At 36.6% G+C, this 25,012-nt stretch overlaps 1 protein-coding gene across 1 annotated transcript; it reads right to left on the reverse strand.

The window, feature by feature from the left end:
- Positions 1-58: 58 nt before the first annotated feature.
- LOC139877901 (putative cyclin-D6-1) lies at positions 59-4,144 on the reverse strand. Its single transcript, XM_071865303.1, has 6 exons — positions 3,847-4,144; positions 3,658-3,738; positions 3,456-3,554; positions 2,074-2,275; positions 508-638; positions 59-424 (listed from the first exon to the last, which is right to left on the reverse strand). Exons 1-6 carry the CDS (start codon positions 4,000-4,002, stop codon positions 254-256), a joined length of 840 nt encoding a protein of 279 aa, XP_071721404.1. The 5' UTR covers positions 4,003-4,144; the 3' UTR covers positions 59-253.
- Positions 4,145-25,012: the final 20,868 nt, after the last annotated feature.

Here is a 25,012-nt window from a genome sequence, read left to right on the forward strand (position 1 = left end):
TCGAATATTACCATCTTAAATTTATATAATAGACTAATAATATATATGTAAAGGTTCATCAAATGTAATAGTTACATATCAACCTAGATGCAAAAGCCAGCCCAGTTGACTGAACTTTTTCACTGATCCGAAAACTTTAAATAAGCAATAAACACTTGTACACTATGGGCAATTTAACCCATCGGCATCATAAGCGCAATAGATATTGTACAAGTGTTTAATGCATAGCTAGAGATATGAAACGTTATCAAGTTCAATGATTTTGAACCTGTGAAAAGCTTAATGCCCCATTCAGTTTCCTCTTTTTAATGCTTGTACTATTCTCGCTTTCACTACTCGTACATTGGTAATCAAGAACACTAATCGACTCGTTTGAATCCGATGTGATGTCCTGCATTATACCAAAACAATCGTCCAAGCTTTCCTGCAGTTGATAACAAACATAAATCAGAATGTAGTACTGTACAAGTAGAAATGCATGAATTCGGGAAGTGTGTAGTTGCTTACATTGTTTAGATATTTACAAGAGGTGATTGCAGCTCTGAAATGTGAATGTTGAGGAGGAATCAGATCGCGAGATGCATGAAGAAGGGCTGATGCTGCAATTACTGAAGGTCTAAACTCTAACAACTTAAATTCTGTAAATACAAAAGGCAATCCATCAATTACAGTGAATCATAACCACAAGGATGGTGGGGCCTAGTGGTAAGGACTTGGTATATGTGGGTAAAAATACCAAGAGGTCCCAGGTTCAAATCCAAGGAACAGAATAAATATGCCCCTTTGTGGCCCTTTATGGCCACAGGTTCACCTGCGATGTGACTCCGGGCTACCCATAAATAAAGCCCTGAGATTAGTCGGTTCGCAAAGTGGGTTGGATAATCATATTAACCCAAAAAAAAATTTAGTGAATCATTTGTGGCTTTATATCCAGTAATCGATGCAATAAGAAAATAATTCTTTAAGTGTGTGGCAAGGAACAAAAAAATTAACGGTAGTGTTTGTTTGCATAGGCTTTTTTTAATGGCGGTTAGGAGTAACTGACGGGGCCCGAACGCGATATCGGAACCCACTCACCCGATCATTTCCTTGGTCAAACTATTACAGTCCTACTGCCCCTCAGGAGGAAACCCCCACGAGGAATTTATACGAGCATCGCGTGTGGTAAAACCCCCTCGGGTGAGGTTCGAACACAAGAAGTACGCAACCTCTTGGCTCATGGAATTGGCGGGTAACAACAAGGAAAATTCTGCAGCGAGTGGAAGTCGTGACCTCCCATATGGGATAAGCTTAAAGGGAGTGTTTGCGTAGACAAGCTTATTTGGTTGTGCTTATTTATTGTAGCATAATAAGCTTGAAATTAGTGAATAGATAAGCTTATTTGGTTGTGCTTATTTGTGAGGGAGCTTATTTTCTTATAAGCAATAAGCTCCCAATAAGCCCACCCAAACACCCCTAAATCGAGGTGGGAATTTTTATTTTTTTTCTGTCTTATTTTTTGAGGACAAAATAAGTTACATGAGTTTTTACATTGCAAACCTTGATTATAGTATCAGTAACATACTAATTACATTATCTTACTTTAGCTTTTGTTAGGCTGGACTATTCAACATCATCAACTTGGAACAAAAAGTAAAGGGAAAAATGCACAGCAGGGATTTTTGGACCAGTTATTATTACGAGTAGAGGGTGGGACGATCTTATCTAGGCGCGGGTTCTATACCCGCGGGTGGAGTAGTGACTTCCCTCTAATCTAGGGTTCGAGGAATGATTGTCTACACTCCACCTCCCCCATACCCTACACTCGTGGGATTGGGTATTGTTGTTGTTGTTGTTGTTATTAAGGGTTCAAGGAATGATTGTCTACACTCCACCTCCCCCATACCCTACACTCGTGGGATTGGGTATTGTTGTTGTTGTTGTTATTATTATGAGTATATAAACAATAAACAATACATAATGATGTAAATCTGACTGTATGGGCCTACACATTATGTTAGAACAAGTTGAAATGTTGCTCATTTTGTGCTTAACCAAACAGAATTATGCAGTAATAATGATGATTAGACTTACCGTAAGAAGATTTCAAAATTATCTGTGAAGCTCGATCTTTAACAGCTTGTGATAAACATGTGTCTTTGAACTCGAACAATGATATGAAGTAATTGAGGAAAGCAAATGGCGTAATTGATCTCATTCGCCAATTTAGACACGTGAGAATCAAAACCTCCATTCTACTAATCGATTTTGAATCGTAAATCAGACATCCATACCCCTGTTTCATCAACATTTGCATTTAAATAGTTTATGCCAGTGCTTATAGAACATACATACACATATATCATTACACTGAAACCAATAAAATTAAAGATAAGAAAATATATAAGCTTATAAAAAAAACTTAATTCACCCTAAAAAGTATAACTTGAAAATCTGACTACATAATGATCATTTCGGAAAAAAGCAAAGTCAAGTGTTTAGAGTTATTGAAACTGCTTATTTACTCTGCCATAATTCACCCAAACACTCCAAATTGCTCATCAAAAACCAATCCCAAACACCCCTAGACATTATACATAAACATATCTCTTTATCCAAACACTAAAAAGTAAAAAGTGTATGGTTTTAAAAAAAAATGCAATAAGAATATAAGCACTTTTAACAAACATTCCAACCATCTTTATGGTCTTCATAACTGCTTTTATTAGTACAAACACTTTATCTACTTTTCTTACAAGGGTGTGTTTGGAATAGCTTATTTAAGCATTAATCTATATATTCTTATTTTCGTTATAAATTAGAAACATCACAACATATTCTTTAAAAATGCTCACTTACTTATATTACCAGGAATAAACACTACAATATAAGCAGGTTGGTAACATATTTTTTAGCGGATAAACGTTTTATAATTAAAAGGGTAAAGGGTAAAGGATTAAGTTTTCCATGTTAAGCAGGGGCGGACCAAAGAAGGGGAGGGTGGGGCGCCCAGCCCCAGTGGATTTGCAAATTTTAGTGCAAATTTTTTCGGTTCGATTTTGACCCCGGTAGAATTTTTTTTTTCCCCAAACCCTTCATATTTTGCCCCAAAACCTTCGTATTTTGCCCAAAAAACCTCCAAATTTTGCTTTAAAAAACTCTATATTTTGCCAAAAAAAAAATCTGTACGTTTTAAAAAACAATTCGCCCCGGTGAAAAAATTTCCTGGGCCCGCCACTGATGTTAAGGCTACCCTGTTTCCAGGGGAGTATTTTAACTCAGACATCCGCGACTTAACTAGGTTATCCGTGACCGTTGATAGTTAAACATTTTGCGATAGTTAAACATTTTGCGATAGTTAAACGTTTTGAAAATAAACAATATTAAACACCCCTAAAAGAAAGAAACACAATTAGCATATAAGTCATTCAAAATAAGCAATCTCAAACGCCATTCAGTAAAATCGACTTATTTACCTGTAAATTAGGAATAGGAAAGTCAGAATTCTTCATTTTAACTGCCAAAGAAACACACGAAATTGCTAGTAGTCCAACCATCCAAGGTTTCTCTTGATTCTACATCAACCATGATTATAATTATAGCAATTAATTAACAAAACCACAATTACAACTTAAATTTAAACAAAAACTATATTAAAAAATTAAAATAAAATCTTACCACAAACTTTTTAGTAGAAATGAATCGATCCATATAATTAACAGCGAGGTAACTCACAAAAGGATCCACATTTTCACAAAACTGCATACCATCACCCAAAAAATAATAATAAAATAAATGAATATAAAACAGCAAATTATACCCTAATAATAGATAGATCTTAAAAGGCATAATTAGTTAATTCCAAACCTTTGAAATAAGCAGCAATGCTTCATTGCGAAAATTGGCGGGAAAACTGTGGAGAAGGAAACCAGATTCATCGGAAAACAAAGACGGAACGATGTCGGATTGATGTTCTTTGGAGGTGGTTAATGGGTTTTCGAGATCAAATAGGAAATCATCCATTAAAATTAATTAATTTATTTATTGGGGATATACTTAGTTCAAAATAAGTTTGTGTTGTGAGAGACATTGAATTGAAGTTTGTTTTGTGAAGTAAGGAAACACAAGTGAAGAGGGTGTGCAGACATTTTTGGCAGCAAGTTTAGAAACTTATTTGTTCAGTTTTCAACAGCTGTTATGCAAGTATATATATAATACACATATATACATACGCATCATATTCATATTTACTTACCATTATTTATATACAGAGAGAGAGATGATCCATTGAAAACTTTTTTAGTGTGAGAAATCTAGGAACTCCAAAAATACCTAAATACACTTAAATTTGAGCAAAAAAAGAGGAATTCGAGCAAAAATACAAAACACAGACGAACAAAAAATTCATAGTCGAGCAAAAAAAAAAAAAAATTTTCGAAAAAAAATGTAGAACCATTTTTTGTTCGAATATCAAATTTTTTGTTCGACTACCTATATATTCTACATTTTTTTGTTCGAATACAAAAATGTAGAACACATTTTGTGTTCGAATTCAACAATTTTTGTTCGAATTTCTTTTTTTTGTTCGGCCGTGTTTTTTTTTTTGTTCGACTTTCCCATTTTTTGTTCGACTACCCCATTTTTTGCTCGAATTACCCCTTTTTTGTTCGTCCGTGTCTCATTTTTGCTCGAATTTTCTTTTTTACTCGAATTTCAGTGTATTTTTGAGTTCTCAGGGTTCTCACACCAAAAAAGTTCTCATTTGATCCCTCTACTATATATATATATATATATATATATATATATATATATATATATATATATATATATATATATATATATATATATATAGTACTCCTTCGGTTTTAATTTAATAGTATCATTTTGACTTTTAAACATTTTTTTACCAACTTTGACTTAAAATATTTTTGATTTCTTTTATATACTATTTATGAAATTTATATAAATAAAACCACGTTTAAAACCTAATACATTTATATCAATTTCATCAAATTGATAACGCAATAAAAAAAAGTATTGTAAGTCAAAGTTGGTAAAGAAAGATTTGAAAAATAAATATAAGACTATTACATTGGGACGGAGAAGATACTAAATAAAAAGGTAAAAGGTAGAAGATTTTTTATGTTGAAGTTACCGAGAGATAGTACTAAATATTACACTACATATATTACTCCATTGTGTGTAGATATTATATTACTTCTCTATTACATTATAATAGTTCAATATTACTTTTTAACTTTACTAAATTATTTAGTCACTGTTAAATGTGAAAAGTAAATTTAATCAAGTTTAATGTATCATTCTTACTAATATTAATTAAAATTAAAATCAAGGTGAGATATCTCTTAAATAAATTAATTAAAAGTAAAATTATAAAGTAAGTAGTAAGAGCACGCGGTATCGAACAACACTTTCGCCGTCGGTTTCGGTGTTGGAGGTGATCGGCGGTCGGCCGACACCTCCCGCCGTCGGTTCCCCGTTTTGAGGACCAAAGTCTTCTGCTCGATGGTGTAATTCGACTTTGACCCATTTTCAAATTTGTATATGTTGAGTTTGATTTTTTTTTTCCTATGAATACCACTTAACTACACACTATTTTTCACACTATTTCTCTTTAAACTCTCTCAAAAATCACCATCTAAATTTCTATCAATTCAAATAAAAATGTCGATTTCACAACGATAGATGTTCATGTTGGGGGTCAGTTTGACGACGATAAAAGGACGTACACGGGTGGATCGTGAAGCGACCCGTCCTAATCCATAAGGACGAATACAATAACATATGATTTCATCGCGAGGTATTTAACCTCTAAATGATACATTTTACAAACATTGCATTCGTTTTTAAAAGACAAACTTTCATTACATCGAAAGTTGACAGGCATGCATACCATTTCATAATATATCAAACTATCAATGACTTAATAATAATCTTGTTGAACTCAACGACTCGAATGCAACGTCTTTTGAAATATGCCATGAATGACTCCAAGTAATATCTCTAAAATGAGCAAATGCACAGCGGAAGATTTCTTTCAAACCTGAGAATAAACATGCTTTCAAGTGTCAACCTAAAGGTTGGTGAGTTCATTAGTTTATTATAAACATTCATTTCTATCATTTTAATAGACCACAAGATTTCATATAATTAATTGTACACGTAACCCGAGTACAAAATAACACGCGTAACCCGCGAATTAAAAATCGTTCATAGGGTGAACGCTTGATAACCGACTTAACTTTAATGCATAGAATATGTAACATCCCGCCTTTTTCCGTTTACTTTCCCGTTTAATTATTTAAAGTCCGTTATATGTTTATAACACCTCCCGTTAATACGCGTTTTAAATTATCTCGTTTAGGTAATTCACGCACCCGATTAAAACTAGAGGGACCAATCTTGCCATGTGACCAAACTTTTGATTGGGTCAAAGTGGTCAAACCACTCCCATCCATTCATCTTTTTCATTTTCATTTTTCCTTTTCTCTTCATACTTTCTATTTTTCTTTCAATTCTTCAAACAAAGAAATCATCATCTAAATTCGTTCAAGCAAGCTTCAATCAAAACAAATTACATATTTGGAATCCTTGCAACTTCCTCTTCGATTCCATACCGATTTCATTACATTTGAGTAACTTTCTAAAATCACTAGATTTTGTGTTCTTGATGTTTTTAACTTATAAAGTTGTTAATTAGTGTCTATGACTCAAGTCTAACATGAATATATGATTTATATGTTCGATTTTGTTATTTGAAGTAACTAGCATGAACATAAACTTTGGTGTGTTTGATTTGGTGATTTGGTTGTTTGAATGATGTTAAATGTTATAAATGCATGTATTAAATGTGTTCCTAACATCACTAGCTTCAATTTGGTGTGTAGGTTGTTTTAGAAAACTTCATAAACATGATTAGTGATTTTGGTGAATTTGGGTTAGGGTTTGATAAGCTTGAAATGAATATTTGATGCATTGAATGCCATGAATTATTGTTAGTAAGTAGTTAGTTGTATTGTATGCTCGATTACCTACAAAACGGCATGTTGTTTGTATGCATTAAATGCCCGAATCATAAATGTGCACTTATCAAATTTGAGTATTAAATGTGTGCATTGATTGATCATTTGATTTGAAAAGTCGGTTATTGCAAATAATGTTTTTAGTTGGTGAAATGTGCTTAGTTGTCTTCCTTGTCAAAAGAGCTTTCCAACGATATAAGGTGCGAGTTCTAAGTGTTTGCGGTTTGTGTTTTGTGCATGAAAAGATTTTGGTTTGGACTTAGAAAAACTGAAACTGGCCAGATACCAGCTCCCGTGTATTGTCGCGGCGCGACAATTGGGGGCCGCGGCGCGGCATAAGCCGTGTCCAGGTTCTGACCTCCTTGGTCAAAATAAGAAAAATGTTTGGCACACTATGGACCTCCGATTCACATGAGACTTGTTCTAACATGCTTATATATGAATAAAAATCTCAGAAAAATAGTTCGGGACCCGACCCGAACGTGTTGACTTTTTTGTTGACTTTGACCGACCAAAGTTTGACTTTTTGTCAAACTTAACCAAATGATTATGCAATCTTTCTAATTTGTTTCTATACTTGTATCTTGTATGAAACTTGACAATTTGATTCACATGCTACATAATCGAGTCGTATTAAGCCATAGGACTAATTGAACATCTTTGACTTATCGCGTTTACCGTTATTGATACGACCTATTTGTTTAGGTCAAGACTAGCATTGTCCTTTGCACACATTACTTTGTGAAGTACTTTTCATACGTGCACTCAAGGTGAGATCATAGTCCCACTTTTACTCTTTTGAACTTATATTTGGGATGAGAAAACATAAACGTTTCTTTTTACTAAGTGAACACAAGTACAGGAAAACAAACATTCTACATACGAGTTTAGAACAAAATCCTCAATTCGATTATCATTAGTTACACTTGCCGGGTGTAAGCGAGAACTTATGTTATATGGCCATATGGGTTTGACAAACCCTCATTCGGACGGTTCGCTACCGTTATTCGGATGAAATATATTTTCGAGAAACAGTGTATGTTCTAGCACTATTGTGATGGGGTACTATGGAAGGAAACGTTAAGCTTTGATAATTGGGTGCTCGTGAATATTAACTTTTCGAATGTATTACTCTTTTATCAATGTGGCAAATCTTGTGGTTCGACTTACATTTACTCACCTACTTAATTAAACCTATGATTTCACCAACGTTTTCGTTAACAGATTTCCTATGTTTTTCTCAGGTCCTTGATCATTAGGTGATACATGCTTCCGCACATTTCTTTTTGATACTTGCTTTGGATGTCGTGTATACTTGCATACGTGGAGCGTTTTTTGACTACTTTCAAATTGTGTCGCATATGTTTCATTTGTACTTTAAACTTTGTTATGTAACTAGTTGTCGAACTACTTTGTAAACCTTGAAACATCCATACTTATGAAATGAATGCGACATGTTTTCGGCCAAACGTTGTCTTAAAGACTTATGACCATGTAACGGGACCTAAGTAGTCGGCGCCGTCAAACATGATTTGGTCGGGTCGCTACAGATGGTATCAGAGCCTTGGTTGTAGGGATTTAGAGTTCATTGGTGTCGACCCCGAGTCATAGGGTACATTGGTGAGTCTAGACTACAACCGGCATATAGACTTGACATAGGAATTACTTGACTACTTGTGCATTTATACTCGAACTCTCCTACTCATATCTATTCTTATTCTACCTTAATCTCACGTTGACTAATTTGATTGACACGCCACCTTGACTATATGAAGTAATGTTGAATGCACATATGAATTAGGGTAATATAATTTCTGGGATTATATTACGGTGACTCATATGAACGTTCCGACATTATGACATAAAGAATTTAAGGCGAGTCAAGGAAAATTGTCTCTCTATCTTTATTTCCATATCACGGTTAGTATTATTTAGAATACTAACCAACGGTATTCTTTTATTTTGAAGGAACAATGCCTCCTCACCGTGTGCCACGCCGTGAAACTCCCGAACAAGCACTACAACGAATGGTGACCACCGCCGTAGAGGCGGCCATGGCCGGTCACTCCTTCAACAACAACAATAACAATAACAACAACAACAATCAAGGGGCCGGTAACTCAAGCGAAGGGTGCTCCTACAAAGCTTTTATGGGGTGCAAACCTCACACTTATGATGGAACCGGGGGACCGGTTACTCTCACTCGATGGTTCGAACAAACGGAGGCCGTCTTTAGCATAAGCGGTTGTCGGGACCAAGATAAGGTCAAGTACTCCACCCACACTCTCGCCAGCGTCGCTCTTACATGGTAGAACACCTATGTACAATCGGTGGGTACCGATGAAGCTCATGCCCTCTCTTGGGCCGATTTAAGGGAAAAGATGATTGTTGAATATTTCCCTCGCGAAGAAACCCGAAAGCTCGAACAAGAGCTAAGAACTTTGAAGGCGGTCGGAAACGATCTCAAGGCCTACAATCAACGATTCGCTGAACTATCTTTGATGTGTCCTAACCTCGTGAACCCCGAATTTCAAAGGGTTGAACTCTATATGGATGGTCTTCCAAAGAGCATCAAAAAAGTTGTGATGTCCTTCAAACCCGCTAATCACCAAGCCGCTTTGAACATGGCCCGCCAATTGATTGAAACGTTTGATGAAATCATAGTGCCGGCTCCTAAGGCCGAGGACAAATCGGGTGGCAACAAAAGGAAATGGGAAGCCACTCCATCAAGCAACTACAACAACAACACCTTCACCAAAAAGCCTTTCACCAACGACGGCAAGAAAGGTTATGCCGGAACTCAACCTTTTTGCAACAAATGTCACAAGCACCACTCGGGTGAATGCGGCAAGCTAATTTGCCACCGGTGCCAAGGAGTTGGTCATAAGGCCAACAATTGCACAAGTGTTGCCCCCGTCGCTCGAAAGGGGCCCAATCCTCTAAAACGGTCACTTGTTATGAATGTGGCCAAACGGGCCATTATAGGAACGAATGCCCGAAGAAGAAGGCCAACCCCAACACACGCGGCCGAGCCTTCAACATTAACACTGAGGAAGCCCGGGATGACAATTAAAGGGTCACGGGTACGTTTCTTCTCAACAACACTTATGTTACTTGTTTATTCGATTCGGGTGTCGATAAGAGTTTTGTATCCAAGACTTTGACTCATTCTTTTTGCACTCCACCACTTCCACTAGATACCACTTATACCATTGAAGAGGCCAACGGGAAACTATTGAGTGCTGACACATATTATCGGGGGTGTACGTTAAACATTTTGGGTAATGAGTTTGAAATTGACTTGATACCCATGGAACTAGGAAGCTTCGATGTAATAATCGGTATGAATTGGCTAGCCAAAACGAAATCTCACATTCTTTGTGATCTTAACGCAATCCGAATTCCTATCGAGAATGGTGAACCTTTGATTGTTTATGGCGATAAGAGTTGCACCGGACTCAACCTAGTTTAGAAAACTACTCCGTAAGGGTTGTTTTGCGATCCTTGCTCACGTTAAGAAAGTCGAGTCCGATGAGAAGCACATCGATGATGTGCCGATTGTTAGTGACTATTCCGATGTATTTCCTGATGAATTGCCGGGTCTTCCACCTCATCGACCGGTTGAATTTCAAATCGATCTTATTCCGGGAGCCGCACCCGTAGCACGTGCACCATATAGACTCGCTCCATCCGAAATGCAAGAATTGCAAAGTCAAATCCAAGAACTACTTGATCGTGGTTTTATCCAACCTAGTCATTCACGTTGGGGCGCTCCGATTTTGTTTGTTAAAAAGAAAGACGGGTCCCTACGAATGTGCATTGATTATCGTGAATTAAACAAATTGATGGTTAAGAACCGATATCCTCTTCCTAGCATCGATGACCTCTTTGATCAACTACAAGGGTCTTGTTTATATTCAAAAATCGATCTCCGTTCGGGTTATCATCAACTGAGGGTTAAAGGGGAAGATGTCTCCAAAACCGCTTTCCGGACTCGTTATGGTAGTTATGAATTTCTTGTAATGCCATTTGGTCTCACTAACGCACTGGCGGTGTTCATGGATCTTATGAACCGCGTGTGCAAACCGTATCTTGACAAATTCGTTATCGTGTTCATCGATGATATTTTGGTTTATTCTAAAATCGAAGAAGAACACGAGGAACACCTCCGACTTGTGCTTGAACTTTTAAGAAAAAAACGACTCTATGCCAAATTCTCCAAGTGTGAATTTTGGTTGAAGGAAGTTCAATTTCTTGGTCACGTTGTAAGTGACCAAGGTATTAAAGTCGATCCATCAAAAATCGAAGCCATTAGTAAATGGGAGACTCCTACTACACCTACTCACATTCGTCAATTCTTGGGTCTCGTCGGATACTATCGTAGATTCATCAAAGATTTCTCTTTGGTCGCTCGCCCTCTAACCGCGTTAACTCATAAGGGAAGAAAATTCGTTTGGGCAACCGAACAAGAATCCGCATTTCAAATCTTGAAAACAAAGCTAACCACCGCTCCTATCTTGTCACTTCCCGAAGGCAATGATGATTTTGTTGTGTATTACGACGCCTCGAAACATGGTTTTGGGTGCGTGTTGATGCAACGAACGAAAGTCATTTCTTATGCTTCTCGACAACTCAAAGTTCATGAACGAAACTACACGACACATGATCTCGAACTCGGAGCCGTTGTCTTTGCACTTAAAATGTGGAGACACTATCTTTATGGAACCAAGAGTACTATCTTTACCGATCACAAAAGTCTCCAACACATCTTCGATCAAAAACAACTGAACATGAGACAACGAAGGTGGATTGAAACCTTAATCGATTACGATTGCGAGCTTCGTTACCATCCCGGCAAGGTAAATGTAGTAGCCGATGCCTTAAGTTAAAAAGAAAGAGCGGTGCCTCTTCGTGTCCGAGCTTTAAACATTACCATCCACACAAACCTTAATAGCCAAATTCGGGTAGCCCAAGATGAGGCTCTCAAGGATGAAAACGTTTCACACGAGCTCTTGAACATTCTCGTCTCTCGATTCTAAGTTAGGGAGACCGGACTTCGATATTTCGCTGGAAGGATTTGGGTGCCTAGATATGGGGGCCTACGAAGCCTTATTTTAGATAAAGCCCATAAGTCACGATACTCGATTCACCCCGGTGCCAATAAGATGTATCACGACCTTAAAGAACAATATTGGTGGCCGAACATCAAAAGGGACGTAGCTACTTACGTTGCCAAGTGTTTAACATGTTCCAAAGTCAAAGCCGAACATCAAAGACCGTCCGGACTACTTCAACAACCCGAGATCCCGCAATGGAAGTGGGAAAGGATAACGATGGATTTTATCACCAAACTACCAAAAACAACAGGCGGTTATGATACCATTTGGGTTATTGTTGACCGTCTCACCAAATCCACACACTTTCTCGCCATGAAGGAGACCGACAAAATGGAGAAACTTGCACAACTTTACATCAAGGAGATCATAGCCCGACACGGTGTACCTTTATCGATTTTCTCCGACCGAGATGGCCGTTTTGTTTCTAGATTTTGGCGTACCTTGAAATAAGCGTTGGGAACGCGTTTAGACATGAGCACCACGTATCATCCTCAAACCGATGGGCAAAGCGAAGGCACGATTCAAACCCTAGAGGACATGTTACGAGCTTGCGTGGTTGATTTTGGAAAATCTTGGGACAAGCACTTACCTCTCGCCGAGTTCTCTTACAACAATAGTTATCACGCAAGTATTAAAGCCGCACCTTTTGAAGCGCTATATGGCCGAAAATGTCGTTCACCTCTTTATTGGGCCGAAGTGGGTGACGTGCAAATCACTGGACCCGAACTCATTCACGAAACCACCGAGAAGATCGTACAAATCCGAGATAGGCTTCGGACGGCCCGGAGTCGTCAAAAGTGCTACACCGACAAAAGACGCAACGGCCTCAAATTTCAAGTCGATGACTGAGTAATGTTAAAAGTCGCACCTTGGAAAGGTGTAATCCATTTTAGGAAACGCGGGAAGCTAAATCCGCGGTATATTGGTCCTTTCGAAATCTTGGAGCGTATAGGAACCTTCGCTTATCGTTTAGATCTTCCGCCTCAATTGAACTCTGTTCATCCTACCTTCCATATATCTAACTTGAAAAAGTGTCTTGCCGAACCCGATATCGTCATCCCTCTCGAGGAACTTACTATTGATGACACACTTCATTTTGTGGAGGAACCGGTTGAAATTGTGGACACCTCCGTCAAGACATTGAAACAAAGCCGAATTCCAATTGTTAAGGTCCAGTGGAACGCTAAAAGAGGACCCGAGTTTACTTGGGAAAGGCGAGATCAAATGCAAAGGAAATACCCTCATCTATTCCTGGTTCCGGAGACGTCAGATTCCGAGGAAGAAACAACGACTACTACGCCTACTTAAATTTCGGGACGAAATTTTTTTTAAGGAGTAGGTAATGTAATATCCCGCCTTTTTCCGTTTACTTTTCCGTTTAATTATTTAAAGTCCGTTATATGTTTATAACACCTTCCGTTAATACGCGTTTTAAATTATCTCATTTAGGTAATTCACGCACCCGATTAAAACTAGAGGGACCAATCTTGCCATGTGACTAAACTTTTGACTAGGTCAAAGTGGTCAAACCACTCCCATCCATTCATATTTTTCATTTTCATTTTTCCTTTTCTCTTCATACTTTCCATTTTTCTTTCAATTCTCCAAACAAAGAAATCATCATCTAAATTCGTTCAAGCAAGCTTCAACCAAAACAAATTACATATTTGGAATCCTTGCAACTTCCTTTTCGATTCCATACCGATTTCATTACATTTGGGTAACTTTCTAAAATCACTAGATTTTGTGTTCTTGATGTTTTTTAACTTATAAAGTTGTTAATTAGTGTTTATGGCTCAAGTCTAACATGAATATATGATTTATATGTTCGATTTTGTTATTTGAAGTAACTAGCATGAACATAAACTTTGGTGTATTTGATTTGGTGATTTGGTTATTTGAATGATGTTAAATGTTATAAATGCATGTATTAAATGTGTTCCTAACATCACTAGCTTCAATTTGGTGTGTAGGTTGTTTTAGAAAACTTCATAAACATGATTAGTGATTTTGGTGAATTTGGGTTAGGGTTTGATAAGTTTGAAATGAATATTTGATGCATTGAATGCCATGAATTATTGTTAGTAAGTAGTTAGTTGTATTGTATGCTCCATTACCTACAAAACGGTGTGTTGTTTGTATGCATTAAATGCCCGAATCATAAATGTGCACTTATCAAATTTGAGTATTAAATGTGTGCATTGATTGATCATTTGATTTAAAAAGTCGGTTATTGCAAATAATGTTTTCGGTTGGTGAAATGTGCTTAGTTGTCTTCCTTGTCAAAAGAGCTTTCCAACGATATAAGGTGCGAGTTCTAAGTGTTTGCGGTTTGTGTTTTGTGCATGAAAAGATTTTGGTTTGGACTTAGAAAAACTGAAACTGGCCAGGTACCAGCTCCCGTGTATTGTCGCGGCGCGATAATTGGGGGCCGCGGCATGGCATAAGCCGTGTCCAGGTTCTGACCTCCTTGGTCAAAATAAGAAAAATGTTTGGCACACTATGGACCTCTGATTCACATTAGACTTGTTCTAACATGCTTATATATGAATAAAAATCTCAGAAAAATAGTTCGGGACCCGACCCGAACGTGTTGACTTTTTTGTTGACTTTGACCGACCAAAGTTTGACTTTTTGTCAAACTTAACCAAATGATTATGCAATCTTTCTAATTTGTTTCTATACTTGTATCTTGTATGAAACTTGACAATTTGATTCACATGCTACATAATCGAGTCATATTGAGCCATAGGACTAATTGAACATCTTTGACTTATCGCGTTTACCGTTATTGATACGACCTATTTATTTAGGTCAAGAATAGCATTGTCCTTTGCACACGTTACTTTTTGAAGTACTTTTCATACGTGTGTAGTGACCCGAACTTTTCCATGTTTATATATATATTAAATAAAATTGTTATTTTACATGATTAATTGTTTCCAACATGTTAAGCAATCAAACTTGTTAAGACTTGATTAATTGAAATAGGTTTCATATAGACAATTGACCACCCAAGTTGACCGGTGATTCACGAACGTTAAAACTTGTAAAAACTATATGATGACATATATATAGTTATATATATAGTTAACATGATATTATGATAAGTAAACATATTATTAAGTATATTAACAATGAACCACATATGTAAAAACAAGACTACTAACTTAATGATTTTGAAACGAGACATATATGTAACGATTATCGTTGTAACGACATTTAATATATATATATATATCATATTAAGAGATATTTGTACATCATAATATCATGATAATATAATAATTTAAAATCTCTTTTGATATTATAAACATTGGGTTAACAACATTTAACAAGATCGTTAACCTAAAGGTTTCAAAACAACACTTACATGTAACGACTAACGATGACTTAACGACTCAGTTAAAATATATATACATATAGTGTTTTAATATGTATTCATACACTTTTGAAAGACTTCAAGACACTTATCAAAATACTTCTACTTAACAAAAATGCTTACAATTACATCCTCGTTCAGTTTCATCAACAATTCTACTCGTATGCACCCGTATTTGTACTCGTACAATACACAGCTTTTAGATGTATGTACTATTGGTATATACACTCTAATGATCAGCTCTTAGCAGCCCATGTGAGTCACCTAACACATGTGGGAACCATCATTTGGCAACTAGCATGAAATATCTCATAAAATTATAAAAATATGAGTAATCATTCATGACTTATTTACATGAAAACAAAATTACATATCCTTTATATCTAATCCATACACCAACGACCAAAAACACCTACAAACACTTTCATTCTTCAATTTTCTTCATCTAATTGATCTCTCTCAAGTTCTATCTTCAAGTTCTAAGTGTTCTTCATAAATTCCAAAAGTTCTAGTTTCATAAAATCAAGAATACTTCCAAGATTGCAAGTTTACTTCCAAGTTTTCTAAATCCATTCCAAGTAATCATCCAAGATCAAGAAACCTTTGTTACTTACAGTAGTTTATCTTTCTAATACAAGGTAATAATCATATTCAAACTTTAATTCAATTTCTATAACTATAACAATCTTATTTCGAGTGGAAATCTTACTTGAAATTGTTTTCGTGTCATGATTCTGCTTCAAGAACTTTGAAGCCATCCAAGAATCCTTTGAAGCTAGATCCATTTTTCTCATTTCCAGTAGGTTTATCCAAGGAACTTGAGGTAGTAATGATGTTCATAACATCATTTGATTCATACATAAAAAGCTGTCTTATTCAACGTTATAAACTTGTAATCACTAGAACATAGTTTAGTTAATTCTAAAATTGTTCGCAAATAAAGTTAATCCTTCTAACTAGACTTTTAAAATCAACTAAACACATGTTCTATATCTATATGATATGCTAACTTAATGTTTTAAAACCCGGAAACACGATAAACACCATAAAACTGGATATACGCCGTCGTAGTAAAACCGGAGGCTGTTTTGGTTGGGATAATTAAAAGCTAAGAAGAACTTTGATTTCAAAGCTATACTTCTGGAAAAATGATTTTTCTTATGAACATGAAACTATATCCAAAAATCATGGTTAAACTCAAAGTGAAAGTATGTTTTTCAAAATGGTCATCAAGATGTCGTTCTTTCGACGGAAATGACTACCTCTTTCAAAAATGACTTGTAACTTATATTTTCGACTATAAACTTATACTTTTTCTGTTTAGATTCATAAAGTTAAGTTCAATACAAAACCTTGGCCACTGGAATCACTCAAAACGGATTAGAAACGAAGAAATTGCGAGTAAAACAAGATTGATAAAAACTACTCATTTTACCTACGTGAAAGTTAGTAATAAATCTATTCCAACCATAACCTAATCAACTTATATTGTATATTATGTAATCTTGAGATACCATAGACACGTATACAATGTTTCGACCTATCATGTCGACCCATATATATATATATATATATATATATATATATATATATATATATATATATATATATATATATATATATATATATATATATATATATATATATATTGCGGAACAACCATAGACACTCTATATGTGAATGTTGGAGTTAGCTATATAGGGTTGAGGTTGATTCTAAAATATATATATAGTTTGAGTTGTGATCAATACTGAGATACGTATACACTGGGTCATGGATTGATTCAAGATAATAGTTATCGATTTATTTCTGAACATCTAACTGTGGACAAATAGTTGTAGGTTACTAACGAGGACAGATGACTTAATAAACTTAAAACATAAAAATGTATTAAAAGTGTTGTAAATATATTTTGAACATACTTTGATATATATGTATATATTGTTATAAGTTCGTGAATCAACCAGTGGCCAAGTCTTACTTCCCGACGAAGTAAAAATCTGTGAAAGTGAGTTATAGTCCCACTTTTAAAATCTAATATTATTGGGATGAGAATACATGCAGGTTTTATAAATGATTTACAAAATAGACACAAGTACGTGAAACTACATTCTATGATTGAATTATCGAAATCGAATATGCCCCTTTTTATTAAGTCTGGTAATCTAAGAATTAGGGAACAGACACCCTAATTGACGCGAATCCTAAAGATAGATCTATTGGGCCTAACAAACCCCATCCAAAGTACCGGATGCTTTAGTACTTCGAAATTTATATCATGTCCGAAGGAGGATCCCGAAATGATGGGGATATTCTTAAATATGCATCTTGTTAATGTCGGTTAGCAGGTGTTCACCATATGAATGATTTTTATCTCTATGTATGGGATGTGTATTGAAATATGAAATCTTGTGGTCTATTGTTACGATTTGATATATATAGGTTAAACCTATAACTCACCAACATTTTTGTTGACGTTTAAAGCATGTTTATTCTCAGGTGAATACTAAGAGCTTCCGCTGTTGCATACTAAAATAAGGACAAGATTTGAAGTCCATGTTTGTATGATATTGTGTAAAAACTGCATTCAAGAAACTGATTTCGATGTAACATATTTGTATTGTAAACCATTATGTAATGGTCGTGTGTAAACAGGATGTTTTAGATTATCATTATTTGATAATCTACGTAAAGCTTTTTAAACCTTTATTTATGAAATAAAGGTTATGGTTTGTTTTAAAAATGAATGTAGTCTTTGAAAAACGTCGAATATAGAGGTCAAAACCTCGCAACAAAATCAATTAATATGGAACGTTTTTAATCAGTAAGAACGGGACATTTCAGTTGGTATCCGAGCGTTGGTCTTAGAGAACCAGAATTTTGCATTAGTATGTCTTATCGAGTTTGTTAGGATGCATTAGTGAGTCTGGACTTCGACCGTGTTTACTTGAAAAATGATTGCTTAACAAATTTTGTTGGAAACTATATATTTTTAACATGTGAATATTATGTGATATATTAATCTCTTAACGTGTTTGATATTATGTGATAGATGTCTACCTCTAGAACAAGTCTCATTGACTCACCTAATAATAATGAAGAGTCAAATGTAAATTGGAATGATTCGTGGACTGATTCACAAGTTCCCGAAGAGGAACCGGAAGAAGAGTCGGAACCGGAAGAAGAATCAGAACCGGAAGAAGAATCGGAACCGGAAGAAGAAATAGAACCAGTGGGGGAAATAATAAAACGGTTAAGTAGAAGAAAATCCTCAACCAACCGAACAAAGTTAATTATGGTCAATGGTGTTTCCGCCAAGGAAGCAAAGTATTGGGAGGATTACCAATTCTCCGATGAATCGGATCCCGACAAGAATTCCGATGATGTTATAGAAATTACCCCAACACAATTTAATAAGGCAAAAGAGAACAATAAGGGAAAGGGCATAAAAATAGAGAAATTTGATTCCAAACCCGATGAACTTTATATGTATCGTCAACACCCGTATTTCTTAAGTTGTGACAATAACCCGGGAACCTCTAAACCACCAGGTTTTTCTAAACCAATGTGGAAAACGACGGCTCGTATTAGGAGAACATCAACTATCCCTAGAAACTTGGCAAAACGAACCAAAACCGAAGAAGAAGAAACGAGCGAGTTGGAATAAGATAGTTGTATTTGTGTGGTGTAATATATGTGATATAGTGTGCTTATGCTTTATGATATATGTAAAAATTGCTTGTATTAATAAGTATTTTTTATGAATCTAACTATTGTCTATTTTACAGTATAAAAACACAAAATGGATAGACAACCCAATATTTTAAGAGACCTACCCGGAGACATGATTGATGAAATCTTGTCTAGAGTCGGTCAGAATTCCTCGGCACAACTATTTAAGGCGAGATCAGTTTGTAAGACATTCGAAGAACGTTCCAAGAATGCCTTGGTTTATAAAAGGCTTTCGTTCGAAAGATGGGGGATATCACATTGGGAAACCCATAAGTTACGATGTGTTTACTTTGACGCATATATTGCGGGGAACCCAAATGCTATTTTACGCAACGGGTTAAGAAATTATTTTGACTCAATATATCCGAATATAGGACTTCGTGATTTAGAAAAAGCGGCTAACATGCAACATAAAGAAGCATGTTATGCTTACGGGTTAGTAATGTTCGCTTCTCACCAAAGTGAGAACAAGAACATCGGGCTACAACTATTAAACAAAACGTTCCCACAAGTGACGGAGTCGCTAATTGGGGCAAAAAATGAGGTTTTTAGATTGTTACGGGACTGTTGGACATTACGTAACCCTCGTCCCTTTGACGATGTTACAACACGCTGTCTTATCAACGGCCATAACGGTTATGTTCCACAAGACCAAGGATGGGAAGTAGTCCTAGTAAAACCAGAATGCATGACTTGTTTCTGGACGTATGAATTACGTGTCTTTATTGCCTTTGCTGAACGCCTTATTTATTAACTAGAATTATCTTCGCAACTACTTTGTATCAAAGTTTTATGTGTTATATTTCATGCAATATGTAAAATAGCGGTATTGTAAGTTTGCAAGTTATTGTATAAAGGTTTGAATATGCTATATTTTTTTTTGTGATTAGTTTTTCATATAGAATTGTAGTAGTTGAAATGGTATGTTAGCTACTAAGTATGAACTTAACGGGTAGGTACTACCCGAATTAAAGAGTATAAAACGCTAATATGAAGAAAGAGCTTTTATAAATAAGTTCATATTACGCTACGAAATACTATTGACTACTCTTGATATTCTATATGATTAACTCGTTTCATTTTACTATTTTGAAGGAAATGGCACCGACTACTCGACACACCTTGAATATGAGTGAAGAGGAATTTCGTGCCTTTCTTGCTTCAAACATAGCCGCAGTACAGGCCGCGCTACATTCCAACAATAACCTTGGATCTAGCAGTACAGGAAATCGTGTAGGATGCACCTATAAAGAATTCACTACCTGCAAACCTTTGGAATTTGATGGAACCGAAGGACCGATCAGATTGAAACGGTGGACCGAGAAGGTCGAATCGGTGTTTGCCATAAGTAAGTGTACTGAAGAGGACAAAGTGAAGTACGCTACGCATACCTTCACAGGTACTGAGTTAACATGGTGGAATACCTATCTAGAGCAAGTGGGACAAGATGATGCTTACGCACTACCGTGATCAGCATTCAAGCACTTGATGAACGAGAAGTACCGTCCCAGAATCGAGGTCAATAAGCTCAAGACAGAACTTAGAGGGTTACGAACCCAAGGATTTGATATTACCACGTACGAAAGACGATTCACAGAATTGTGCCTATTGTGTCCGGGAGCGTTCGAAGATGAGGAAGAGAAGATCGACGCGTTTGTGAAAGGATTACCGGAAAGAATCCAAGAAGATATAAGTTCACACGAGCCCGCCTCCATACAACTGGCATGTAGAATGGCCCACAAACTAGTGAACCAGATTGAGGAAAGAATTAAAGAATAGACGGCTGAAGAGGCCAATGTGAAGCAAGTCAAAAGAAAGTGGGAGGAAAATGATGATAAGAATCACCAATACAACAACAACAGCAATTACAATAATAATCGCAACAACTATCCCAACAATCGCAACATCAATCGCAACTACAACAAATGGCCCAACAACAACAACAACAACAACAGCAACTACAACAATCATCCCAATAACAATAACAACTGCAACAACAACAACAATCAGAAGCAGCTATGCTAAAGGTGTGAAAAGTATCACTCGGGGTTCTGCACCAAATTTTGCAACAAGTGTAAAAGAAATGGTCATAGCGCGGCGAAGTGTGAGGTCTACGGACTAGGGGTTAACAGAACGAAAGGAACAAATGGTGTCAGAATGAGTAATGGCAGAGCAAGTAGTGTCGGAGCAAGTTATGCCAATGTAGTTTGTTATAAATGTGGAAAACCGGGCCAAATTATTAGAAATTGCCCAAACCAGGAGAACACGAATGGACAAGGCCACGGAAGAGTATTCAATATTAATGCGGCAGAGGCACAGGAAGACCCGGAGCTTGTTATGGGTACGTTTCTTATTGACAATAAATCTGCTTACGTTTTATTTGATTCGGGTGCGGATAGAAGCTATATGAGTAGAGATTTTTGTGCTAAATTAAGTTGTCCATTGATGCCTTTGGATAGTAAATTTTTACTCGAATTAGCAAATGGTAAATTAATTTCAGCAGATAATATATGTCGGAATTGAGAAATTAAACTGGTTAGCGAAACATTTAAGATTGACTTGATACCAGCAGAGTTAGGGAGTTTTGATGTGATAATCGGTATGGACTGGTTGAAAGAAGTGAAAGCAGAGATCATTTGTTACAAAAATGCAATTCGCATTATACGAGAAAAAGGAAAACCCTTAATGGTGTACGGAGAAAAGGGCAACACGAAGCTACATCTGATTAGTAATTTGAAGGCACAAAAACTAATAAGAAAAGGTTGCTATGCTGTTCTAGCACACGTCGAGAAAGTACAAACTGAAGAAAAGAGCATCAATGATGTTCCCGTCGCAAAAGAATTTCCCGATGTATTTCCGAAAGAATTACCGGGATTACCCCCACATCGATCCGTTGAATTTCAAATAGATCTTGTACCAGGAGCTGCACCAATAGCTCGTGCTCCTTACAGACTCGCACCCAGCGAGATGAAAGAACTGCAAAGCCAACTACAAGAACTATTAGAACGTGGTTTCATTCGACCAAGCACATCACCATGGGGAGCTCCTGTTTTGTTTGTTAAGAAGAAGGATGGTACATTTAGGTTGTGTATTGACTACAGAGAGTTGAATAAACTTACCATCAAAAACCGTTATCAACTGCCGAGAATTGACGACTTATTTGATCAACTACAAGGCTCGTCGATTTATTCGAAAATCGATTTACGTTCTGGATATCATCAAATGCGAGTAAAGGAGGATGATATTCCAAAAACTGCTTTTAGGACGCGTTATGGTCATTACGAGTTTATGGTTATGCCGTTTGGATTGACTAACGCACCAGCTGTGTTCATGGACCTTATGAACCGAGTGCGTGGGCCATATCTTGACAAGTTTGTCATTGTTTTCATCGATGATATACTTATTTACTCAAAGAATGATCAAGAGCACGAAGAACATTTGAGAAAAGTGCTAGAAGTATTGAGGAAAGAAAAACTGTACGCTAAGTTTTCAAAGTGTGCATTTTGTTTAGAAGAAGTTCAATTTCTCGGTCATATAGTGAACAAAGAAGGTATCCAGGTGGACCCGGCAAAGATTGAAACAGTTGAAAAATGGGAAACCCCAAAAACTCCGAAGCATATACATCAATTTTTAGGATTGGCTGGTTACTACAGAAGATTCATCGAAGATTTCTCCAAAATAGCAAAACCCTTGACTGCATTAACGCATAAAGGGAAGAAATTTGAATGGAAGGATGAACAAGAGAAGGCGTTTCAGTTATTGAAGAAAAAGCTAACTACGGCACCTATATTGTCATTACCTGAAGGGAATGATGATTTTGTGATTTATTGTGACGCATCAAAGCAAGGTCTCGATTGTGTATTAATGCAATGAACGAAGGTGATTGCTTATGCGTCTAGACAATTGAAGATTCACAAACAAAATTATACGACGCATGATTTGGAATTAGGCGCGGTTGTTTTTGCATTAAAGACTTGGAGGCACTACTTATATGGGGTCAAAAGTATTATATATACCGACCACAAAAGTCTTCAACACATATTTAATCAGAAACAACTGAATATGAGGCAGCGTAGGTGGATTGAATCGTTGAATGATTACGACTTTGAGATTCGTTACCACCCGGGGAAGGCAAATGTGGTAGCCGACGCCTTGAGCAGGAAGGACAGAGAACCCATTTGAGTATAATCTATGAATATAATGATTCACAATAACCTTACTACTCAAATAAAGGAGGCGCAACAAGGAGTTTTAAAAGAGGAAAATTTAAAGGATGAAATACCCAAAGGATCGGAGAAGCATCTTAATATTTGGGAAGACGGAACCCGGTATAGGGCTGAATGGATTTGGGTACGAAAATTTGGAGATATGAGAGAAATGGTACTTAGAGAAGCTCATAAAACCAGATACTCAATACATCCTGGAACGGGGAAGATGTACAAGGATCTCAAGAAATATTTTTGGTGGCCGGGTATGAAAGCCGATGTTGCTAAATACGTAGGAGAATGTTTGACGTGTTTTAAGGTCAAAGCTGAGCATCAGAAACCATCAGGTCTACTTCAACAACCCAAAATCCCGGAATGGAAATGGGAAAACATTACCATGGATTTTATCACTAAATTTCCAAAGACTGCAAGTGGTTTTGATACTATTTGGGTAATAGTTGATCGTCTCACCAAATCAGCACACTTCCTGCCAATAAGAGAAGATGACAAGATGGAGAAGTTAGCACGACTGTATTTGAAGGAAGTCGTCTCCAGAAATGGAATACCAATCTCTATTATCTCTGATAGGGATGGCAGATTTATTTCAAGATTCTGGCAGACATTACAGCAAGCATTAGGAACTCGTCTAGACATGAGTACTGCCTATCACCCACAAACTGATGGGCAGAGCGAAAGGACGATACAAACGCTTGAAGACATGCTACGAGCATGTGTTATTGATTTCGGAAATAGTTGGGATCGACATCTACCGTTAGCAGAATTTTCCTACAACAACAGCTACCATTCAAGCATTGAGATGGCACCGTTTGAAGCATTTTATGGTAGAAAGTGCAGGTCTCTGATTTGTTTGAGTGAAGTGGGGGATAGACAGATTACGGGTCCGGAGATAATACAAGAAACTACCGAGAAGATCATCCAAATTCAACAACGGGTGAAAATCGCCCAAAGTCGACAAAAGAGCTACGCTGACATTAAAAGAAAAGATATAGAATTTGAAATTGGAGAGATGGTCATGCTTAAAGTTGCAACTTGAAAAGGCGTTGTTCGATTTGGTAAACGAGGGAAATTAATTCCAAGGTATATTGGACCATTCAAGATTATTGATCGTGTCGGACCAGTAGCTTACCGACTTGAGTTACCTCAACAACTCGCGGCTGTACATAACACTTTCCACGTCTTGAATTTGAAGAAATGCTTTGCTAAAGAAGATCTCACTATTTCGTTAGATGAAATCCAAATCAACGAAAAACTTTAATTCATCGAAGAACCCGTCGAAATAATGGATCGTGAGGTTAAAAGACTTAAGCAAAACAAGATACCAATTGTTAAGGTTCGATGGAATGCTCGTAGAGGACCCGAGTTCACCTGGGAACGAGAAGATCAGATGAAGAAGAAATACCCGCATTTATTTCCAGAAGATACGTCAACACCTCGAACTGCTTAAAATTTCAGGACGAAATTTATTTAACGGGTAGGTACTGTAGTGACCCGAACTTTTCCATGTTTATATATATATTAAATGAAATTGTTATT

This window comes from Rutidosis leptorrhynchoides, chromosome 11, assembly GCF_046630445.1.
Source record: "Rutidosis leptorrhynchoides isolate AG116_Rl617_1_P2 chromosome 11, CSIRO_AGI_Rlap_v1, whole genome shotgun sequence".
Lineage (NCBI taxonomy): Eukaryota > Viridiplantae > Streptophyta > Magnoliopsida > Asterales > Asteraceae > Rutidosis > Rutidosis leptorrhynchoides.

Excerpts from the sequence above, each read along its gene's own strand:
- LOC139877901 (XM_071865303.1), bottom strand. The coding sequence starts at position 4,002 with ATGGATGATTTCCTATTTGATCTCGAAAACCCATTAACCACCTCCAAA. Across the intron at positions 3,739-3,846 it reads CATTGCTGCTTATTTCAAAG|TTTTGTGAAAATGTGGATCC; the intron begins GTTTGGAATTAA and ends GATGGTATGCAG. Across the intron at positions 425-507 it reads CTTGTAAATATCTAAACAAT|GAAAGCTTGGACGATTGTTT; the intron begins GTAAGCAACTAC and ends TATCAACTGCAG.